We start from the raw sequence: 21,830 nt of genomic DNA on the forward strand, positions 1-21,830 counted from the left end.
TGTGCTATATGAGTACATTTTTTTCTCCTTTGCTCTATTGGCTCAGAGCCAGACTCTCCAAAGAGAAAATGTGCATATGTACATGCACTTTTTTTTCTGCAGAATGTTAACGAACACAGCTACCCAAGGTATTAGTACCCATAGGCTTTAGTAGGACAGCACTGGAAAAGTTACAGTGGCAACCTCAAAATTCCATTATTTATAGAATATGCTATTTTTAAAAAGTTAATGTCATGAGCATAAATTATATGGAACTATTAGTTCTTATTCAACCCAGTTTTCTATAAATAGTAATTTTATAAGACTGGCAAACATTTTGGGATTTCTTTCTAAAACACATTAATATTTTCCATTAAAACATAGTTGATTAGAATATAGCTAAAATCTGACCAAATGGTAATTTGTAAAATAAAGCAGCCACTCACTAACCTACACAATTAGTGATTTGGTTCTACCTGCTGAAGGAGGAATAAATGCTGGACATATAAAGAGATATATAAATACCTTATGGTAGGAGAAGGTTGCACTCCCTGACTATTTAAAGATATCTGAGGTAGGATTACATTGTCCTAATTCTAATAATATTTCAGCCTTCACAGACACCCCTTCACACAAACACACATGAAAGAAACTCTATTTATATTAAGATGGTACCTGAAGCCAGGAGGAAGGGTTAATACTCTTTAGCATGTCCCCTGGCTGGAAAAGGCTTCCATAAACCTTGGTTGGGTTACTTGACTGCCTAGAAGCACATGCATGAAGGACTGTCCTGGATACTTTAAGGAGATCATTTGGCCCACAGCTGGACACATTCTGCTGTTATCATAAAATTCCACTTGGAAGTGAGAATGTTCATAGGCAATTCTAACGTAAGAACCTCCTGGTAATCCTAGCACCTCTGCCCCTCTTATAATCAAGAGCAGGATGCACCTGCAGGCTCTTGCCTTTCTCCAGCTATAATTACACCCCTGGGACCCAGAGCTGCTTATGATACACAGCTGGAAGAATAAAACAGGCCAAAGGACAAACACCTCCATTCCTATGAGCAGAATATATTTCCATGTTCTTGGTGAATAGTATTGTTGCCTCAAATTCCATAATGTCAGACTAGACCCTTGTTTGCTCTGACTTTGGTATGTTTCCTATTTCATAAGCCTTCATAAATTCAACTACTCATTAATTCATGCAACAATGATTTGTTGAGTGTCTACTATGAGCTAGCAATCTGCAGTTGCTACTTGACTCCTTCACCCACCTAAGCAGACCTTGATTCCTGCCCGTTTGCTTGTCCTGACTATGGCTCTTTGCCTTCCAAATGTGCCTAAACTCACGTATACCTGGTCCTACCCTTATTTGTTCCAACTTACATCCTGTCATTAGAATTCAATGCTGCAAAGACTTTCCTCTAGAAAATTATTGCTATATTTGTATAACCCAAATCAAGTTGTGACAAAGAACATGGATGTTTTTTATATTTGGTAACACCAAACATGCCTGGATGATAAATATTACCTAACATTCTGGATGCACATCATTATTTGGAAAATTATTGCTTCTTATTTCAATCATGTCTTTTTAAGCTGATCTAAAGAAGAAGAGCTTATGGGTGCTGGCCAGGGCAGGAAGAGAGTTCTCAAAACCAGCATGTCAGATGTCCCATAACCTCTAGGATGCCAGCTGGTGAGACAGCAATGATGCCGATGCCACAGTTTTAAAAATGTGCCTCAGCCTTATATAGACAGCCAAGAAAACCTCATGAATAGCTACAGCTGTTGCTCACAAAGAAGAGAAAAATGGGTAGAGTAAAAGCAATAACATGATGCAAATAAGGTTAACAAGGCCTGAAAATTGTTTTAAAACTGAATGGCAATTCAGGGATACCACCTTGTTAGACAAGGCTGATAACCCTTCTTATGTGTTAAATCATGCTCTATAAGCTCATCTGAAGAAGCGGAAAATAGAGCACAAAGAAGAAGACTATAAAGAAGAAGGCTGGCAGAGTGGTTGCCATAGGTATTCTGTTTCTAATGAAGACAGGAGTTATAAAGAAGAGAATAGGAGCAAAGTGACAGTGGAAGAATTTTCCCAATGTCACAACTGTCCTTCCCTGCTTTTAAATCTAATTTTAATTCTGTTCACCATCAGGAAGTCATTCCTGTTTACAACTCAGTTCTCCTAGGGCTATGCTAAACACAGTGCTTAGCCCTTAGCTTCTTAAGTGCAGTGATTGGGTACCTGGTTGATTATTGTATTCCTAATGCCTACTATAGTGCCTGGGATTCAAACACTCAATAACTGTGTCTGTGTGTGTGTGTGTGTGTGTGTGTGTGTGTGTGTAAAGCATTGATCCAGATGAAAAATATAAATGCATCTTGCATAGTGCCTGACACATGGTAGACAATAACTATTTATTGGCCGACTAAATGAAAAGTTGAATAAATGAAGTCATCATTGTTTGGTGGGTTAAAATGAAATGGATAGTAGAAATGGATAAGCTGTCAAAGTTTATTGGATACATTTTATTTTATAAACAACAAAGTATCTTTATAAGAAATTTCAGGAAATTCCACTACAGATATGGATCAAAAACTAAACATGGGAGGGGTGGGGCAAGATGGCAGAATGGTGAGGTGTGTGTTTTAGTTACTCCTCTGGGGCAGCTGGTAGATAGCCAGAAACTGTGTGAAATGGACACCGCAGAGGAATATGAGTTTGGACACACATCATACAGCAGTCTCCAGCACGTGGACCAGCTGAGATTAGTGAAATCTGTAAGTTATTGTGGCCAGAAGGATCATGCCCCTCCGTGCCAGGCACAACAGACTGTTTTGTGGCTGATCTCCTGAGGAAGGAGGGGCTGTTGGTGCTGGGAACCAGGAGGTAAAACTGCAGTTGTAGCATTGATTAAAAAACTCAGACTGCTGAACAAAAACTCCAACCATAGATAAACTGACTGCAGACACTGGAGAATCTGGGAGCAGTCGGCCCAGCAGAGAAGAGATAGGGCTAGCAAAAACATCAGAAAAAAACAAAAACAAAAACAGAGACTTTTGGAGTTGGGGTGTGAACATAATACAGAAAAGGGCTGGGTTCAAACAGAACCTGGCACATATGCAAACACAGGGGGCCAGGGCCCTTCTTTGAAAAGCCAGTTTTTCTGGTTTCATGTTTGCTACTTAATTGCTCTCCATTGTCTTTTTGCATTTCAATATCCCATTAGAACTGCAAGGACAGAACTAAAGGGATTTTCTTTAAATAGTCTATGCTGGACCTTTCTTTTTCTTTTCTTTTTTTTTTATCTTTTTCTCTCTTTTAAAAAATAACTATTCGAAGTAGCCCATTACAGAGAGGCTCAAAGACTTGCAATTTGGGCCCAGGCAAGAGCAGAGCTAAGATAGCTCTGAAAGACAAAGCAATAAGTCTAGTGGGGGAGAAAATTCACTAAAGAGCATAACATCCCCCCCCAAAAAGGGGGGCACGGCCCAGCTCCAGTGGCAGCCCTCCTTTGGGGAACTCAGATGCCAGGGGCTGGAATTCAGAAGCCAGCTTCAGTCAGCCACACCCCCAACAAGTTCAGGGTCACTGGGAGAACTAAAGGGTCCATGACTCCTTACACTGGTGGGGGAACAGAGGGCTGACAAGTGTGACCTGCTGGACAGAATAGGAAAAGCACAGTGTTTATAGGCCTCACAGGAGGGTGTCATTCTCAAGGAAATGCCATACCCTCCTCCTGAGACCTGGGCCACTCTTGAAAGGGAAAACCTGACTGGGGTTGATCATATATGAGGAGACCCTCACACAAAAAGGCTACATAGAGGCAGGGCAAGAAACAGAAAAACAAGAGATGAAGAATTCTGATCAACTAAAAAGAACCTAAATTAGAGGTCTAGAATAAGCTGAACTGAACACCAAAGGTTAGAGAACAAAGCCAACCAACAAGAAAACCCTAGGTAAAAGAGAGAAAACAAGTCCCAGAGTAAACTAATCAGGAAATTCAGATGCCTAGACAGCTCAAGATAATGAGCCATACTAGGAAACACAAAATTATGGACCAGCCAAAGGAACAAACTAATAGTTCAGCCAAGATACAGAGGTTGAAGTAATTAATGCTAAATAGAACTACAGGAAGAACTAATTAAAGATGTTCAAACAAATCTAAATCAATTCAAAAATCAAGTCAATGATCTGAGGGAAGACATAGCAAAACTGATGAAGAATATAAGGAAGACACTGGATGACCAAAAATAAAAATTCATAAACTTGGAAAAACAAATGGCAGAACTTATGGCAATGAAGGGCATAATGGAGGAGATGAAAAAGACAATGGAGGGATACAACAGTAGATTTGAACAGGCAGAAGAAAGGATCAGTGAATTGGAAGTCAAGACATTTGAATTCATACACACGAAAGAACAGATGGTGAAAAGAATGTAAAAATACAAGCACAGTCTTAGGGAGCTTAGTGACAACATGAAGCACATGAATATATGTGTTATGGATGCTCAAGGGGGAGATAAGAGGGTAAAAGGGTCAGAAAGAATAATACAAGAAATAATCACTGAAAATTTCCCAACTCTTATGAAAGACAGAAAATTAGAGATTCAAGAAGTACAGTGTACCCCAAACAGAATAGGTCCCAATAGGCCTAAACGAAGACATTTACTGATCAGATTGTCCAATGTCAAAGACAAGGAGAGAATTCTGAAAGCAGCAAGAGAAAAGCAATCCATCACATACAAGGGTCGCTCAATAAGACTATGTACAGATTTTTCCACAGAACCATGGAGGCAAGAAGACAGTGGTACAATTTATTTAAGATACAGAAAGAGAAGTACTGCCAACCAAGAATTCTATATCCAGCAAAACTGTGCTTCAAAAATGAGGGAGAGATTAAAATATTTTCAGACAAACAGACACTGAGAGAGTTTGTGAATAAGAGATGGGCAAAACAAGAAATACTAAAGGGAGTGCTACAGGCTGATAGGAAAAGACAAGAGAGAGAGGTTTGGAGAAGAGGGTAGAAATGAAGATTATCAGGAAAGGTAAAAGGAGAGAGATGAAAAAATAAAACATGACATATAAAATCCAAAAGACAAAATGCTAGAAGAAATTACTGCCCTTAGAGTAATAGCATTAAATGTTAATGGATTACACTCCCCAATAAAAAGACACAGACTGGCAGAATGGATTGAAAAACAGGACCTATCTACATGCTGTCTACAAGAAACTCACTTTAGACATAAGGACAAAAATAGGCTGAAAGTGAAAGGTTGGAAAAAGATATTTCATGCAAATAGCAACCAGATATAAGTGGGAGTAGCCACATTAATATCAGACAAAGTAGACTTCAAAAGTAAAACAAAAGACACAAAGAAATAAACTATATATTAATTAAAAAGGTCAGTTCATCAAGAAAACATAACAATCATAAATATTAATGCACCAACCAGAGTGCCCCAAAATTCATGAGGCAAACACTGAGAACACTGAAAGGAGAAGTAGATAACTTTGCAATAATAGTTGGAGACTTCAATACACCACTCTCCTGAATGGATAGAACGTCTAGAAAAAGGATCAATAAGGAAATGGAAATGTTAAATTGTACAAGAATGAACTAGACGTGACAGATATTTACAGAGCCCTACACCCCAAAACAGCAATATACACATTTTTCCCAAGGGCTCATGGATTATTCTCTATGGTAGACCACATGTGGGGTCACAAAGCAAGTCTCAACAAATTTAAAAATATTTATATTATAAAAACAACTGTCTCAGATCATAATGGAATAAAGCTAGAAATAAATAACAGGCAGAAGACTGTAAAATTCACAAATGTATGGAGTCTAAACAACAGTCATAGAAAACCAGTGGGTTAAGGAAGAAATTACAAGAGAACTTAGTAAATACCACAAGGCAAATGAGCATGAAAACACAACATACCAAAACTCACAGGATGCAGCAAAGGTGGTGCTGAGAGGGAAATTTATTGCCCTAAATGTCTATATTAAAAGAGAAAAGAGAGCAAAAATTGAGGAATTAACTGTTCATGTGGTGGAACTAGAGAAAAAACAGCAAACTAACCCCAAAGCAAACAGAAGGAAACAAATAATGAATATCAGAGCATAAATAAATGAAATTGAGAATAGGAAAATAATAGAGAGAATCAACAAAACCAGAAGTTGGTTCTTTGAGAACATCAACAAAACTGATGGACCCCTTGCTAAGCTGAAAAAAAAAGAGAGTGGATGCAAATAAATGCAACCAGAAATGGGAAAGGATACATAACTACTGACCCTGCAGAAGTAAAGAAGATAATGAGAAGATACTATGAGCAACTATATGCTAATAAACTAGACAAGTTAGACAAAATGGAAAACTTCCTAGAAAAGAATAAACAACCAATGTTGACTCAAGGATGTACAGACGACCTCGACAAACCAAACACAAGCAAAGAGATTGAATCAGTCACCAAAAAACTCCCAAAAAAGAGAAGCCCAGGAATAGATGGCCTCACGTGTGAATTCTACCAATCATTCAAAAAAGAATTAATACCAATCCTCAAGTTCTTCAAAAGAATTGAAGAGGAGGGAAAGCTACCCAACTCATTCTATGAAGCCAACATCACTCTAATACCAAAATCAGTGATAATACAAAAAAAGAAAATTATAGGCAATCTCTGATGAATATAGATGCAAAAATCCACAACAAAATACTCACAAACAGAATCCAGCAACATATTAAAAGAATTATACACCATGACCAAGTGGGGTTTATTCCAGGTATGCAAGGATGGTTCAACAAAAGAAAATCAATTAATGTAATACACCACATCAACAAATCAAAGCAGCAGAACCACACGATCATCTCAATTGATGCAGAAAAGGCATCTGACAAAATTCAACATCCTTTCTTGATGAAAACACTTCAAAGGATAGGAATAGAAGAGAATTTTCTCAATATGATAAAGGCAATATATGAAAAACCCAGAGCTAACATTGTACTCAATGGGGAGAGACTGAAAGCATTCCCTCTAAGATCAGGAACAAGACAGGGATGCCCACTGTCACCACTGTTAATCAACATTGTTCTGGAAGTTCTAGCTAGAGCAATTAGGCAAGAAAAAGGAATAAAAGGCATCCAAATTGGAGAGGAAGAAGTAAAAGTTTCACTCTTTTCAGATGACGTTTCTACATGTAGAAAATCCAGAAAAATCTGCAGCAAAGCTATTAGAAGTAATCAATGAATACAGCAAAGTAGCAGGCTACAAGATAAACACGCGAAAATCTGTAGTGTTCTTGTACACGAGTAATATGCAACAAGAGGAAGAAATCAAGAAAAAAATTCCATTTACAATAGCAACCAAAAGAATCAAGTATTTAGGAATAAACTTATTGAAGTCCTCAAGAGACCTATACAAAGAAAACTACAAGAAACTGCTAAGAGAAATAAAACAGGACCTGAAAAGATGGAAGAGCATACCATGTTCATGGATTGGAAGACTAAATATAATTAAGAGGTCAATTTTACCTAAACTGATTTATAGATTCAATGCAATACCAATTAAAATCCCAACAACTTACTTTGCAGAAATATAAAAACCAATAACCAAATTTATTTGGAAGGGCAAGGTGCCCTGAATAGCCAAAAATGACTTGAGAAGGAGGAATGAAGTGGGAGGTCTCACACTACCTGACTTTGAAGCATATTACAAAGCTACAGTGCTCAAAACAGCATGGTACTGGCATAAGGATAGATATACTAACCAATGGAATCAAACCGAGTGTTGAGAAATAGACTCTTTCATCTATGGACAATTGATCTTTGATAAGACAGTCAAGCCAATGAAACTGGGACAGAGCAGCCTATTCAATAAATGGTGTTTGGAGAACTGGATATCCATTTCCAAAAGAAGGAAAGAGGACCCCTATCTCACACCTGATACAAAAATTAACTCAAAATGTATCAAAGACCTAAGCATTAGCACTAAGATCATAAGACTCTTTGAAGAAAATGTAGCACAATTTCTTAAAGACCTTGTGATAGGAGGTGGTTTCCTAGACATTACACCCAAAGCGCGATCAACCAAAGAACAAATGGACGAATGGGATCTCCTCAAAATTAAACACTTTTGTACATCAAAGGACTTTGTTAGAAAAGTGAAAAGGCAACCTATACAATGGGAGACAATATTTGGAAACCACGTATCAGATAAGGGTTTAATATCCCAAATATATAAAGTGATCCTACAACTCAACAACAGAATGACAAAACAACCCAATTAAAAAATGGGGAAAAGACATGGACAGACATTTTTCTGAAGAGGAAATACAAATGGCTAATAAACATATGAAAAAATGCTCAACTTCACTGGCTATTAGGGAAATGCAAATCAAAACCACAATGAGATATCGTCTCACACCTACCAGAATGGCCATTACCCAAAAAACAGAAAATGACAAGTGCTGGAGAGGATGTGGAGAAAGAGGCACACTTATTCACTGTTCTTGGGAATGTAGAATGGTGCAAACACTCTGGAAGGCAGTGTGGTGGTTCCTCAGGAAGATAAGTATAGATTTGCATATGACCCATTACTATTCCATTACTAGGTATATACTCAGAGGAACTGAAATTTAAGACATGAATGGACATTTGTAAACCGATGTTTATCACAGCATTATTCACAATAGCCAAGAGAAGGAATCAGCCCAAATGTCCATCATCGGACAAGTGGATAAACAAACTGTGGTATATATACACAATGGAATATTACGCAGCTGTAAGACAGAACAAAGACACGGAACATATAATAATGTGTATGAACCTTGAGGACATTATTTGAGTGAAGTTACCCAGAAACAAAAGGATAAATACTGTATGTTCTCACTAATATGAACTAATATTAATACGCAAACTTTGGGAGTCAAAAGCTGATAACACAGGCTATCAGGAGATAGAAAGAGGGTAGAGAACAGGCTTTGATGCTAAAGGACTACAGAATGTTCAGCAGGATTGGTTGTATAGATCCAGAAATAGATAGCATAATACTGTGTGATAGTAGCACAATATTGTAACTACACTGAACAAAGATTTCCATGAGTAAAGGTGAAAGAGGTGGGCTAGGGGCATGAATGACACCTGAGGTAAAGATGGAAGATAAAGACTGGGACTGTTCAACTTAGCAGAAACTGGAGTGTTCAATGATTGTGACTAAATGTACAAATATAAAATGTTCTTTTATGTGGGAGAACAAAGGAATGTCAACCATGCAGAGTGTTGGAAAGGGGGTTGTATTGGGCAAAAAGTAGAATCAAAGCAAACTGGAGTCTATGGTCAACAATAACATTGTAATATGCTTCCACTAAATGTAACAAAGGCAATATACCAAAGCTAAATGTGTATGAGAGGGGCATATAAGGGAGGGATATGGGATTCTTGGTAGTTGTGTTGTTGTCTGACCATATTATTATATTGTATTGTATGCTATTTTATTTTTCTTTTTCTTATCTTTTTAATTATTCATTAAAACACTTTTTCATAGTAATCAATATGTTCAAGGGCTGACTGTGGTGATAAACGCACAAATCTATGATGATACCATGAACAACTGATTGCACACTGTGGATAATTATTTGCTTTGTGAATATATCTCTATAAAATTGTATGGAAAAATATAAATAGGGATAAAGTGCTGGAGACAACATGGAGATACGGACGTATGTATTTACTGTCAGTTAGGAGGTAGAGTGGTGTAGCCTTTCTGGAGGACATTGGGGTGTTTCCACATGAAACTAAGTATGTGGGTGCCATAAGCTCCTGCAACCTCATTAGGGGGCATTTACTTGGAGGATCTGAGAGCAGGGACATGAATGGACATTTGCACACTGGTCTTTGTGGAGAGAGTATGCATGATTTGCAATGGTTTCAGGTGGCCTAAGAGTACATCGACTGAGGAACAGAATGGTGAACTGTTGTGTGTGCGTACAATGGAATATTGAGCAACTGCAAGGAGTGAAGCTGTGAGACATGCAATGAGGTGAATGGAACCTACAGACAGCATTCTGAGTGAACTCTGCCCCTAGAAACAAAGGCAAACACTATAATGCCTCACCAATACGGGCTAACTACAATGTGTAAACTCAGAATTGAACCTTAGAGCACAGCTTATCAGGGGAATGCTTATTGTAATGGTCCCTAGGTTGTAAGCTCTTACAGCAGTCACGTCTGTTCCTGAATTGTAATGCCTGTCTCCAGATTCTGAGATGCTGATCCCTGGAACTTTGGGTATTTGTGTGACACCTGTAACTCAGAGCTAGATCTCAGCAGATATAAATGTCAGTATTAGAACATACAGCAACTGTTAAAAAAGCTGAAAAGGAGTCCAGACTTCAACTAGAGATATGAATGAAGCAGATGTGGTTAGTACTAAGGCAAATCAGGCCAAAAGGGTAAAGGATAATACTGACTGCATTTTAATACCTCAAATTCCATGGGAGACCAAGGGAAGAGATGTTTAGTTGGTGCAAGATCTACATTTACTAAACAATTTAACTTATACAGTTTGTTCAAATACCATAATTACATGGAACTTGTAATAGGAAGTGAGACCTGGTAGGTTTGCATATGTTAGTGTGAAATAGCCACACACCCCAAAGTAATTTGGGCAGATAATAAAAATATATATGCAGGGCCTCCCTGAGAAGCTGGGGGGAAATGCAGAGGTGTTGAGCTTCTTCACCTGGATTGTTGCTGATGTTCTCACAAACATTGAAGACTGGAAGTTTGATGTGCCCAGCCCTCTATTACGGGACTTGCCCTTATGAAGCTTGTTACTGCAAAAGAGAGGCTAAACCTACTTATCATTGTGCCTAAGAGTCTCCCCCTGAGTACCTCTTTATTCCTCAGATGTGGCCCTCTCTCTCTAGCTAAGCCAACTCAGTGGGTGAACTCACTGCCTTCCCCTCTATGTGGGGTCTGACTACCAGGGGTGTAAATCTCCCTGGAAACATGGGATATGGCTCCTGGGGATGAATCTGGACCTGACGCCATGGAATTGAGAACATCTTCTTGACCAAAAGGGGGATGCAAAATGAAACAAAACAAAATTTTTGTGGCTGAGAGATTCCAAATGGATTGAGAGGTCACTCTGGTGGGCATTCTTGTGTACTATATAGATAACCCTTTTTAGCTTTTAATGTATTGGAATAGCTAGAAATAAATACCTGAAACTATCAAACTACAACCCAGTAGGCTTGACTCTTGAAGATGATTTTATAGCAATGCAGCTTACAAGGGTGACAGTGTGATTGTGAAAGCCTTGTGGATCGTAGTCCTTTTATGCAGTGTGTGGATGGATGAGTAAAAAAATGGGGACAAAAAACTAAATGCAAAATAGGGTGATATGGGGGGATGATTTGTGTGCTCTTTTATACTTTAATTTTTTATTCTTATTTTCACTTTTTCTGGTACAAGGAAAATGTTCAAAATTTGTGTTGAATGCACAACTATATGATGGTACTGTGAAAAGGTGTACACCATGGATGATTGTATGTTATGTGAATATATCTCAATAAAATTGAATTAAAAAAAAACAAAAAAAACTAAACCTGGAAAAGTTTAAAAGAATAAAACTAAGTTTTATCTGTGATATGATAAAATATTCAAATGAAGAATTGAGAATTTTTTATCTGTTACCTATTTGGTCTATATAAAATCATTCAACTGGATATTTCTGAAAGGGTGTTAATATTAATTTATTCATCCACACCACATACATGCAGATTTTTTACTACACCATTCTGCCAGTAGAGAGGTTGTGCTCTTAAGATCCGATGCTCCATGTAGGAATACAATATATTTTAATTCTCCTTCCTAATGAAAACCCTTAAATCAGTACTACAATTCTATAATGAAAATGTTTGAATTTACTAGTCACATTTGACCACATGAGCCACATTGAGAGGTATAGATGTAAAATGGGATATTTAAGCCCTGAAGAGTCTTATGATATTAGCCTCAACTTAATCATGCAAATGTGTACTACAACCAGTTAGCCCGGGATATTGGGTATGAATGAGAAAATAATTATTGAAGATTAATTTAATAAACTATCTCATTTTTTACAAAGATTATCAACAAATTGCTTTTGAGCATGAATCAAAACAAATGAATCACAGGAATTTCCCATTTATGTTTTTGGCATTGACAATGCATCTTTTATATTTCCAGTTGGCTTCTTTAGCCACTTGTTTGCAACTGGGAAAAAGTGACCCTGTCCTCAATAGCATATTTCATCTAGTTATTTTATATATACAGATACAATATTAACTGCTATATATAGGAACTAAAGGTAATTGGCCACATTTTCATATATAGTAGTTGTGTCAAAGTATATCATGGTCAGAACAGTCCCTAATTTCCAATTTTGAGCATATATCTGAATAAGAGTCTGTAATATTTTAAATGGGATGCTATAATTGTTAAGCAAATGTATTGCTTTGAAAATTAACATGCTTATGTACTCATCCAACAGCAATTCTCTAATTTATTGTGACAACATAAAAGTCAATTAAAAATAACTCATATCAGTTTTTGCATAACAGTAACAATAAAACCTAAACCAAAGATTCCTCAGAAATTTTGATGTTACAATCATCGCTCAGCTCTTCATCTATCACTCTATAAATAATACAACATCATGAACCCCTCTCCTTTGAGGTAAGATCTTCAACTCAGAAAAAAAGGAAATAAGAGATCTACTAATCTTCATTATTTCAACACACTGAAAACTGATTTTTCATTCTGCCTTTTTAATGTAATGACTTAAAAATGGACTTTACTGTGGCAGCCCAGGGGCCTGAATTAGGGAAAAAGGTGGAGCCTTGAGCACCGAGTGGCCTGCATGACCGGAGCACAGACATTGAGCTTAATCAACTTGCAAGAGACTCAGATGAGGTTTCTCTGCAACCAAATTTTGTGAGGCTCTGCTGTGCTTTATAAGGCACTCCTCTTCCTCTTGTTTGCAGGATCATTGACTTCCATTTCCCAACAGGCCGCCATTGAAAAACATCCTCTTGTAAGTCCCTGTCAAAATTCATGGGGAACTTTTGCCTGGCATGTTCTTTGGTCTCGGGGTTGAGTCGGGCTGAAGCATTTATCTTAGCCTACCTAAAGCATTCTAGACACATATTTCCAAGGTTTGCAGTATTTTGTGGGTGAGGACTTTATGGATAAAAAACAGTATGTCACAATTTCTTATTGGGTATTGATTGGAAATGTGATACTTTTTTCTTGAAAAAATGAAATCATCCTTGAACATTCAAAGAAATAAGGTTCAGCAAAATGCTTTATTGATAACTCATTTGTAAGATTTCCAAAGGACATAAATGGCAAAGATAATGAAAGTTAGAAGCCACATTCTGAATTTCTATCCTTTGAGGCCAACTTTGAGAATGGTACTACAATCATCCAATAGATGTGGTTCTAAATGTCCTTTGAACTTTAAAAGGAGAATCTCTGTAGCTTTTAGTCTATTTCTCATATGATTCACTTATTTTCTCAATGCCAGGAATGGTTAATTATGATCTGTACATAAATTTAAATTCTCTTGAGGGAAAAATTGAATTGATTCTTAATTTGTTTCTTACAGGGGGAAAGGGCTATAATAGTAATAATCTCTTTGCCAAATAATGTTTCCTCATTAAACTTTTTATTTGGACATAATTTTAAATGTATAGGAATATTTAAAAACTAAAAATATTTCAAAGAACACCCATGTATCCTTTACACAGTTTCACCTATTGTTAATATCCCCCGTTGGCTCTATTTCTAGATAGATAAATTGTTTTTCTGAACTATTTGAGGATAATTTGCATAGATCATAGTCCTTTACTCCTAAATACTTCAGTGTGTATTTCCTAAGAACATGGATATTCTCTTACACAACCACAAACTCATGTCTTTTAATTGAGTTTGAACTATAGGAAGAAGCTTACCCTCGGTAGTTTCATCACCTCCAAAATGCTGTCGGTAGAAGAGCATCAACTCAATGTTGTAGCATTTGTAGATGACCACAAGCAGTACAAGGAGGAGGAATATAGCTCCCAGGCCCCCTGCCAGCTCAATTTTGTAGATTAAATCTGGAACAAGCAGAATAAGCAAGAAAAGGTAATTAAACCAAGAACATTTGAGATCTTCCAATATTTCTAGTCCCCAAGATGTACTGCCCATCCTGTTTTTCTTTCCAGAAATTCTTGCCTAATGTAGTACCTTTGTCCTTGATAAGCTTCTTTCAATCAGATTTTTGTAAAATTAACTCTTTTCTAAACACTCCAGCAATTTACTATTGAAAGTGGTAAATTCATGTGAAAAGGAAAAGTCACTCCCAATTTGTTTCACATACATCTAAATTTTCACATATATACTTTCACTTTTAGTGTATGTCAGGTAACTATTAGAGATGCCTTATTCTGACTCCAGGGCCAAAATTTTTGTTATTTCTGTTAAATTACCTTATTGGTTTAGCAAGATTACACCTAGTACTCCTCAGTTCACGGGTACTAGTCTTCTACAGGGGAACAGCATTATAAAATTACTCTCAGAATTGAATAAAATTTAATGATTTTCAAGGATTTAACTGTTTCATTTAATGACGGTAGAACAAAGTCAAATACAAGCTAAGCAGGGGAAAACAGCTTATCTATTTCCCCTATTTATTTGAATAAATCACAATAATATGTACCTGATATAATATGCCCAATGGGGCTAAACGGGATGAGAACTGCAGGCTAATCACTTGGCCTATTCAACTAACACAAGGCTACCTGATAGCAGCCTTAGGCTGCTCCTGTGGGGCACCCCTAGAACTCTGAGAGTTAGAACAATAAAGTAAACACATAATGGAAGGAGATACAATGTTTTCCAGGCTCAAGGAAGAGTGACTTGCCTGTAGCTTAATTAGTGATATTAACAAAGCTAAAGAGTGTTTCATCAAAAGAAAGGGGGCGGTATCATGGAATTTAGAGAACTGGGAAGTCAGAGGAGAATTTAAAATATGAGTTCAACAATGTTCATCAGAGAAATGCTGAATAGAGGAAACACCAGACCAGAAATGTATTTTCCACTGTGAGACAGGGATATTTCATTAGACTTGACATAGTACAGAAGAAATGCCTACAAGGATAGCGAATTTCCCCTTAATCTAATTCTGTAATTATGAAGTGACTCTTTTATTACTAATCATGATCCAGTTTACCATGTAACTAGAACCTGGGAAAGGAAGTGACATTTTAGTTTGTACATCAGTTGCTTGTGAGTTTGGTTGGCATCAGTCTCCCTGGATGGATCAATTCTGGGGCACTGTTAAATCAAATTTATGACCATGACAGGTTGCCACTTTTGAGAGTCGTTTGGCAGTCAGATAGCCAAGCTTTCCCTGGAGATGTCCCTCATCTCTATGTAGGGGTATTGCTTAAGAGAAATTAGGTGCAATATACTAATTAAGATCCATTCATCACTTTATAGTTTACAATAAATATAAACATATATATAATACATCTAACAAATAATATATATATGTAGCAAAAATTTCAACAAGTCTGTCATCTGTCTCTAAATAATACTTCAGGATAAGAATTGTTAGTCTAAATTTACATATGAAGAATCTGAGATTCAGTAAGCTTAACTCACTCATCCAAGGTCCTACACCTAAGAAATGGCCAAGATGGGGCTTGAACCCAAATTTCCTAACTTTAAATTTGAAGGTCTTTTCATTATACCACAGCTCCACATTACCCATAAGCTCCAGCCTGGAAAGCGAGAATAGAAAGCCTCTCCTCTTTCACTATCAGAACTCTTGGTAACGCTTCCTGAGAACATGTGACCTGCTGGAACTTTTCTTCCTGCCATTTAAGATCCCAGGGAAGAAGATAAACTACAATTCATCGGTCAGAATGAAAAAACTAGGCATATCTCAGACATTCCATTGTAGGGAGTGAGGAAAGAGGGGCTCCCTAGAAGAGTGCTAGGTTTTGTGGAAAGAGAAGGAATTTAGTCTTGGAAAGCAGGTGAAGTGAGAGGGGAGATGATGGTGGACAGAAACAGCATAGCCAATCAGGAAAGTAATGGAAAAGAAATGTAAGAAACACAAATGTCACTCTTTCTGAGAAAGGAGAGAGGGGGAAGGATAGAAAAAGGAAGGGAGTGGGGGCTGCTATGAGGGCCAAAATATGAAAAGACACATAATGAGTAGGAACAGGGAATTGGAATCTATCTCTGTCCTGCCTGCTGCAAGAGGTGGTCATTTTGAAAACTGAACTGCAAAATATGAGATAAAATATTCCCACCACACATTAACTTTGCCTCTTGCCCTTGATATAGAAAGTGGCTCCCCAAGAACCACTGTCTGCCTCCATGTGGGTAGTAAGGCAAGCTGGCTTATGAGACTTCTGTGGAGCTGCAATATCACAATCTTTGCTTGTTTTTTTTTACCATCTTATATCAATTATTCTTTCTTAACAGTCAGTGTTAAATTGAAAGAGCAATACATTTTTTTTGTTACTCTGAAAACTGACTTCACTTTTATCATTTCAACATGGCTTCACTTGATTCAACATGGCTTCACTTGATTCAACATGCTTTCCTAGTTCTAAGATGTTCATTTTGTGCTGTAAATATTGTTCTCTCTCTCTTTCTCTCTCTCTCTTTATCAGAACTTTCAACTTTTTTCAAAGTCACTGAATGGGAATTTTTCACCAATTTCTATGTTATTTACAGAGTAGACTTGCTATTAGGTCAATGGAAAACTTCAGCAGAAGGTACAATTTGTGCTCCCAAGTAGCTGACACCATTTTTGGCAGTAAATTTATGGAAGAAAACTGGTGTGAAAAGTATGTTTGTGGTTTTGGGGTCCATTTCATAAAAATGCCTTTGAAAGACATTTCTTAATGAGGGCTATTTAAGTGGAAAACTGTGAACCTAGACCCCGAGACTCATCCAGTATTCTATGATTTAGCTCAAGCAGTTGCATCAAAAGGGAAAAATCTTGCTATAATCAGAGGGCAATATTGCTATCACCTAAATGACACCTGGCTTTTCTCCACTCTTCTGTTTTCAGCTGTCATTTTCTATCTCAGCAAGATCTATACTTTTAGGAAGATTTCCTGACTGAGAATGTTAAAGTCATTTTATTTGGGCTTTGTCTTATACATACTTCATAAGGACAGCTTTAGCCAGAACAACAAATATTTATGGGGTTGTGACTATTTCTAGGCACCCAATGTGTAAGCATAGTTCTCTTTAACCTTCTTGGTTTGAACCCAACTATTTCTTCACTGTGAACACAAATATCAGATATTATAGAATGGGACAACTAGCAACTGAAGCAAAGTGACTGGAGATTGAGAAGATTGGGAATGTTTTGAGATAATGAGCTTGCTCTTCTGACTCATGAGTTGGGAAGAAGGTTTAGAGATACCACCTGTGGGCTTCCTATACAGGTTTAGGGAAGAGGATGGGCAACAGCACTGGAAATTAAAAGAAGATTCAGGGATATAGTTTTGATTTGTGGAAAGGGAGTATATCCAGATAAGCAGAAATTATTTTCAGAATTTATTTAGCATGAGGTTAAATCCTTGAATTACCAAAGAAAAAATTTAGGATGAACACCTTACTGAAATGTTATTTGTACTTAATCCCAAATAGTTCATCAGAGTGAGGAAATGGGTAGGTGCAGATAGAAGATCTGTAGGTAAGAACTGTCTTGCCTTTAGAAAACCTGAATCTATTAATATCATACATTAGAAGTGAGTTTTCACTGTACAAAAGGACATTTAACTATATGAGAGGATTCATTACCTAGAACAAAGAGTGAAAACTGGTATAACATAGGGCAAGGTTTTGTTGGCCTGTACAGTGTTTTTTTTAAAAAAATTGAAAGCTAACATTTAAAAATCATATGATTTCACATCAAGTCTTTGAGATACGTTTGACAACTTTGAAACTATGGTATTCCTGGGCCCATATTCTGGTATGGAAACAATCATCCAGAACAGAGTAGTGGTTACTCTTTTAAAGTAAGGCATGCTTTTTATAGTCTGTGTTTTGATTTTTCTAATATTCAGCCCTCTTTTTGAAAATTTCAATATCTGTTTGGGTCTTGAGGCAATTGAGTTTTCAACCCCCAATCTGAAATATAAATAGCTTTGAAAAGAGAAAATGTCTTTAGATAACCTAGGGAAGACATTACATTATTGGTCAAGCCATAATCAGAGATCAAATCCTCTCTTTACCAATCCCTTATTATCCATCCCCCACCTCATTGTGCTGGTCCTCTAGGAAGAGAAGATTCATCCACAAATATTTCTGAGCACTTACTATACTTGATGAACTAGGATCACACCATAAAATAAGGTATTTCTCATCAGAAACCATGGAGGTGAGAAGGCAGTGGTATGATATATTTAAGGTAATGAAAGAGAAAAAATGCCAGACAAGAATTTGTTATCCAGCAAAACTATTCTTCAAAAATTTGGGAGCATTTAAAATATTCATAGATAAACAGAAACTGAGAAAGTTCATCAACAAGGGAACTGCCCTACAAGAAATACCAGAGGGAGTTCTGCAGGATGAAAGGAAAAGACAAGAGAGAGGCTTGTAGTAGAGTAAAGAAATGAAGATTATCAATAAGGGTAGTGAATAGTGTAAAAAGAGAGATAAAAAAGATATGAACATATAAAAACCAAAGAATAAAATGGTGGAAATAAGTACTGCCTTTACAGCGATAACAATGAATGTTAATGGATTAAACTCCCCAATCAAAAGATGCATATTGGCAGGATAGATTAAAAAAAAGTATGATCCAAGTATATGCTCTTTACAAGAGCATCATCTTAGACCCAAAGACACAAACAGCTTGAAAATGAAAGGTTGGAGAAAGATATTCCATGCAAACAGTAACAAAAAAAGAGGTGGGGTAGCTATAATAATATTGCACAAAATAGACTTTCAATGCAAAGCAGTTGTAAGGGATGAAGAAGGACACTGTATATTAATAAAAGGTGCAATCCACCAAGAAGAAATAACAATCATAAATATTTAAGCACCTAACCATGGTGCCCCAGAATATATGAGGCAAATGCTAGAAAAACTGAAGGGAGAAATAAACACTTCTACAATAATAGTGGGACACTTCAATACACCACTCTCATTAATAGATAGAACATCTAGACAGAAGATCAATAAGGAAACAGAAAACTTGAATAATACGATAACTGAATTAGACCTAACAGACATATACATAATATTTCACCCCCAAATAGCAGGATATATCTTCTTTTCAAGTGTGCTTGGACCATTCTGCAGGATAGGTAACATCTTATGTCACAAAACAAGTCTCAATAAATTCAAGAAGATTGAAATTATAAAAAACACTTTTTCTGCCCAAAATGGAATGAAGCTGGAAATTAATAGCAGGCAGAGAACTAGAAAATTCACAAACATACAGAGGTTAAACAACACACTCTTAAACAATGAGTGAGTCGAGGAATAAATTTCAAGAGAAAGCAGTAAATATCTCTTGAGGAATGAAAACACAACATATCAAAACTTATGAGATGCAGTGAAGGCAGTGCTGAGAGGAAAATCTATAACCCTAAATGCCCACATTAAAAAAGAAGAAAGAGCTAAAATCAAAGAACTAACTGCACCTGGAGGATCTAGAAGAAAACAGCAAACTAATCCCAAAGCAAGCAAAAGGAAAGAAATAACAAAGAATAGATTAAAAATTAATGGAGTTGAGAATAAAAAAAACAATTTTTATTATCAAATAAAATGAACCACACCAAAAGTTGGTTCTTTGAAAAGATAAACAAAATTGAGAAACTCTTAGCTAGGCTGAAAAAGGAAGAAAGAGAAAAGATGCAAATAAGTAATATCAGAAATGAAAGAGGGCCATTAATATTGAACCCATAGAAATAAAAGGATCATTAAAGGATACTATGAACAACTGTATGCCAACAAATTAGACAGCCTAGATGAAATGAATAAATTCCTAGAAAGACATGAAAAACCTACACAGACTCTATAAGAAAGAGAATACCTCAATAGACCAATAACATATAAAGAGATTCAATCAGTCATCAAAAGTCTCCCAACAAAGAAAAGACCAGGACCGGATGGATTCACAGGTGAATTCTACCAAACATTCCAAGAAGTATTAACAAAATCCTGCTCAAACTCTTCCAAAAATTGAAGAGGAGGGAACACTGCTTAACTCATTCTATCAGGCCAACATCACTCTGATTCCAAAGCCAGGTAAAGATACTACAAGAAAAGAAAATTATAGAACAATTTCTATTATGAATATAGATGCAAAAATGCTCAAAAATACTTGCAATCAAATCCAATAGCACACTAAAAGAATTATATGCAATGATCAAGGGGATTTTATCCCAGGTATGCAAAGGTTGTTCAATACAGGAAAATCCATTAATGTAATACACACATTATCAAATCAAAGGGGAAAAGCCACATGCTCAACTGGATTGATGCAGAAAATGCATTTGAAAAATTCAGTATCCTTTCTTGATAAAAACACTTCAAAAAATAGGAATAGAAGGAAACTTCCTCCACATGATAAAGAGCATATATGAAAAACACACAGCTAACTTCATACTCAATAGGGAAAAACTGACAGATTTCCTCTAGGATCTGGAACAAGAAAAGGATGTCCACTGTCATCACTGTCATTCAACATTGTGCTAGAAGTTCTAGCCAGAGCAGTCAGGAAAAAAAAAAGAAATAAAATGCATCCAAATTGGAAAAGAAGAAGTAAATTTTTCACTATTTGCAGATGGTATGATTCTATATATAGAAGGTCCTGAAAAAATCTACAACAAAGCTAACCAAACTATTATTAGTTCAGCAAAGTGGCAGAAAACAAGATCAACACACAAAAATCAGTAATTTTTCCATATACTAGTAATGAGCAATCTGAGGAGGAAACCAAGAAAAAATTCCGCATACAATAGCAAATAAAGTAATCACATACATAGTGATAAATTTAACCAAGTATACACAGAAAACCAAAAAATATTGCCAAAGAAATCAAAGTAGACTTAAATGTATAGAAGAACATTCCATGTTCCTAGACTGTAAGAAAAAATATTGTCAAGATGTCAGTTCTCCCCAGATTTATTTGCATATTCAATGCAATCCCAATCAATATTCCAACACACTATTCTGCAGAACTGGAAAAGCCAATTATCAAATTTATTTGGAAGGGTAAGGGGCCCCAAAGAGCCAAAAGCATCTTGAAAAAAATACCAAAATTGGAAGACTCACACTTCCTGACTTTAAAGCATATTACAAACCTACAGTGGTCAAAACAGCATGGTGCTGGCATAAAGAGAGATATATTGACCAACAGAATTGAGTTGAGAGTTCAGAAATTGAGTTTCACATCTATGGCCAATTGATATTTGACAAGGCTTCCAAGTCCACTCAACCAGAAAAGAATAGTCTCTTCAACAAATGGTTCTGGGAAAACATTATATCCATATTTAAAAGAATGAAATAGGACTCCTATCTCACTCTATATACAAAAATTAACTCAAAATGTATCAAAGACCTAAATATAAGAACCAAGACTATAAATTCCTAAAGGAAAGTATAGTGTAACATTTTCAAGATCTTGTGGTAAGCAATGGATTCTTAGATGTTATACCGAAAGCACAAGGAATGAAAGAAAACATAGACAAATGGGACCGACTCAAAATTAAAAACTTTTGTACATCAAAGGACTTTGTCAAGGAAATGAAAAGACAACCTACTCAA

The 21,830-nt window shown here is 36.5% G+C and overlaps 1 protein-coding gene across 1 annotated transcript in view; it reads right to left on the bottom strand.

Annotated features, from left to right (window-relative positions):
* IL1RAPL2 (interleukin 1 receptor accessory protein like 2) overlaps window positions 1-21,830 on the bottom strand; it is a 789,386-nt gene that overhangs the window by 21,343 nt on the left and 746,213 nt on the right. Inside the window, exon 8 of the mRNA XM_037822409.1 lies at window positions 13,994-14,137. Coding sequence (XP_037678337.1) covers window positions 13,994-14,137 — 144 coding nt within the window. The remainder of the gene's footprint in view (window positions 1-13,993; window positions 14,138-21,830) is intronic.

This window comes from Choloepus didactylus, chromosome X, assembly GCF_015220235.1.
Source record: "Choloepus didactylus isolate mChoDid1 chromosome X, mChoDid1.pri, whole genome shotgun sequence".
Classification (NCBI taxonomy): Eukaryota; Metazoa; Chordata; class Mammalia; order Pilosa; family Megalonychidae; genus Choloepus; species Choloepus didactylus.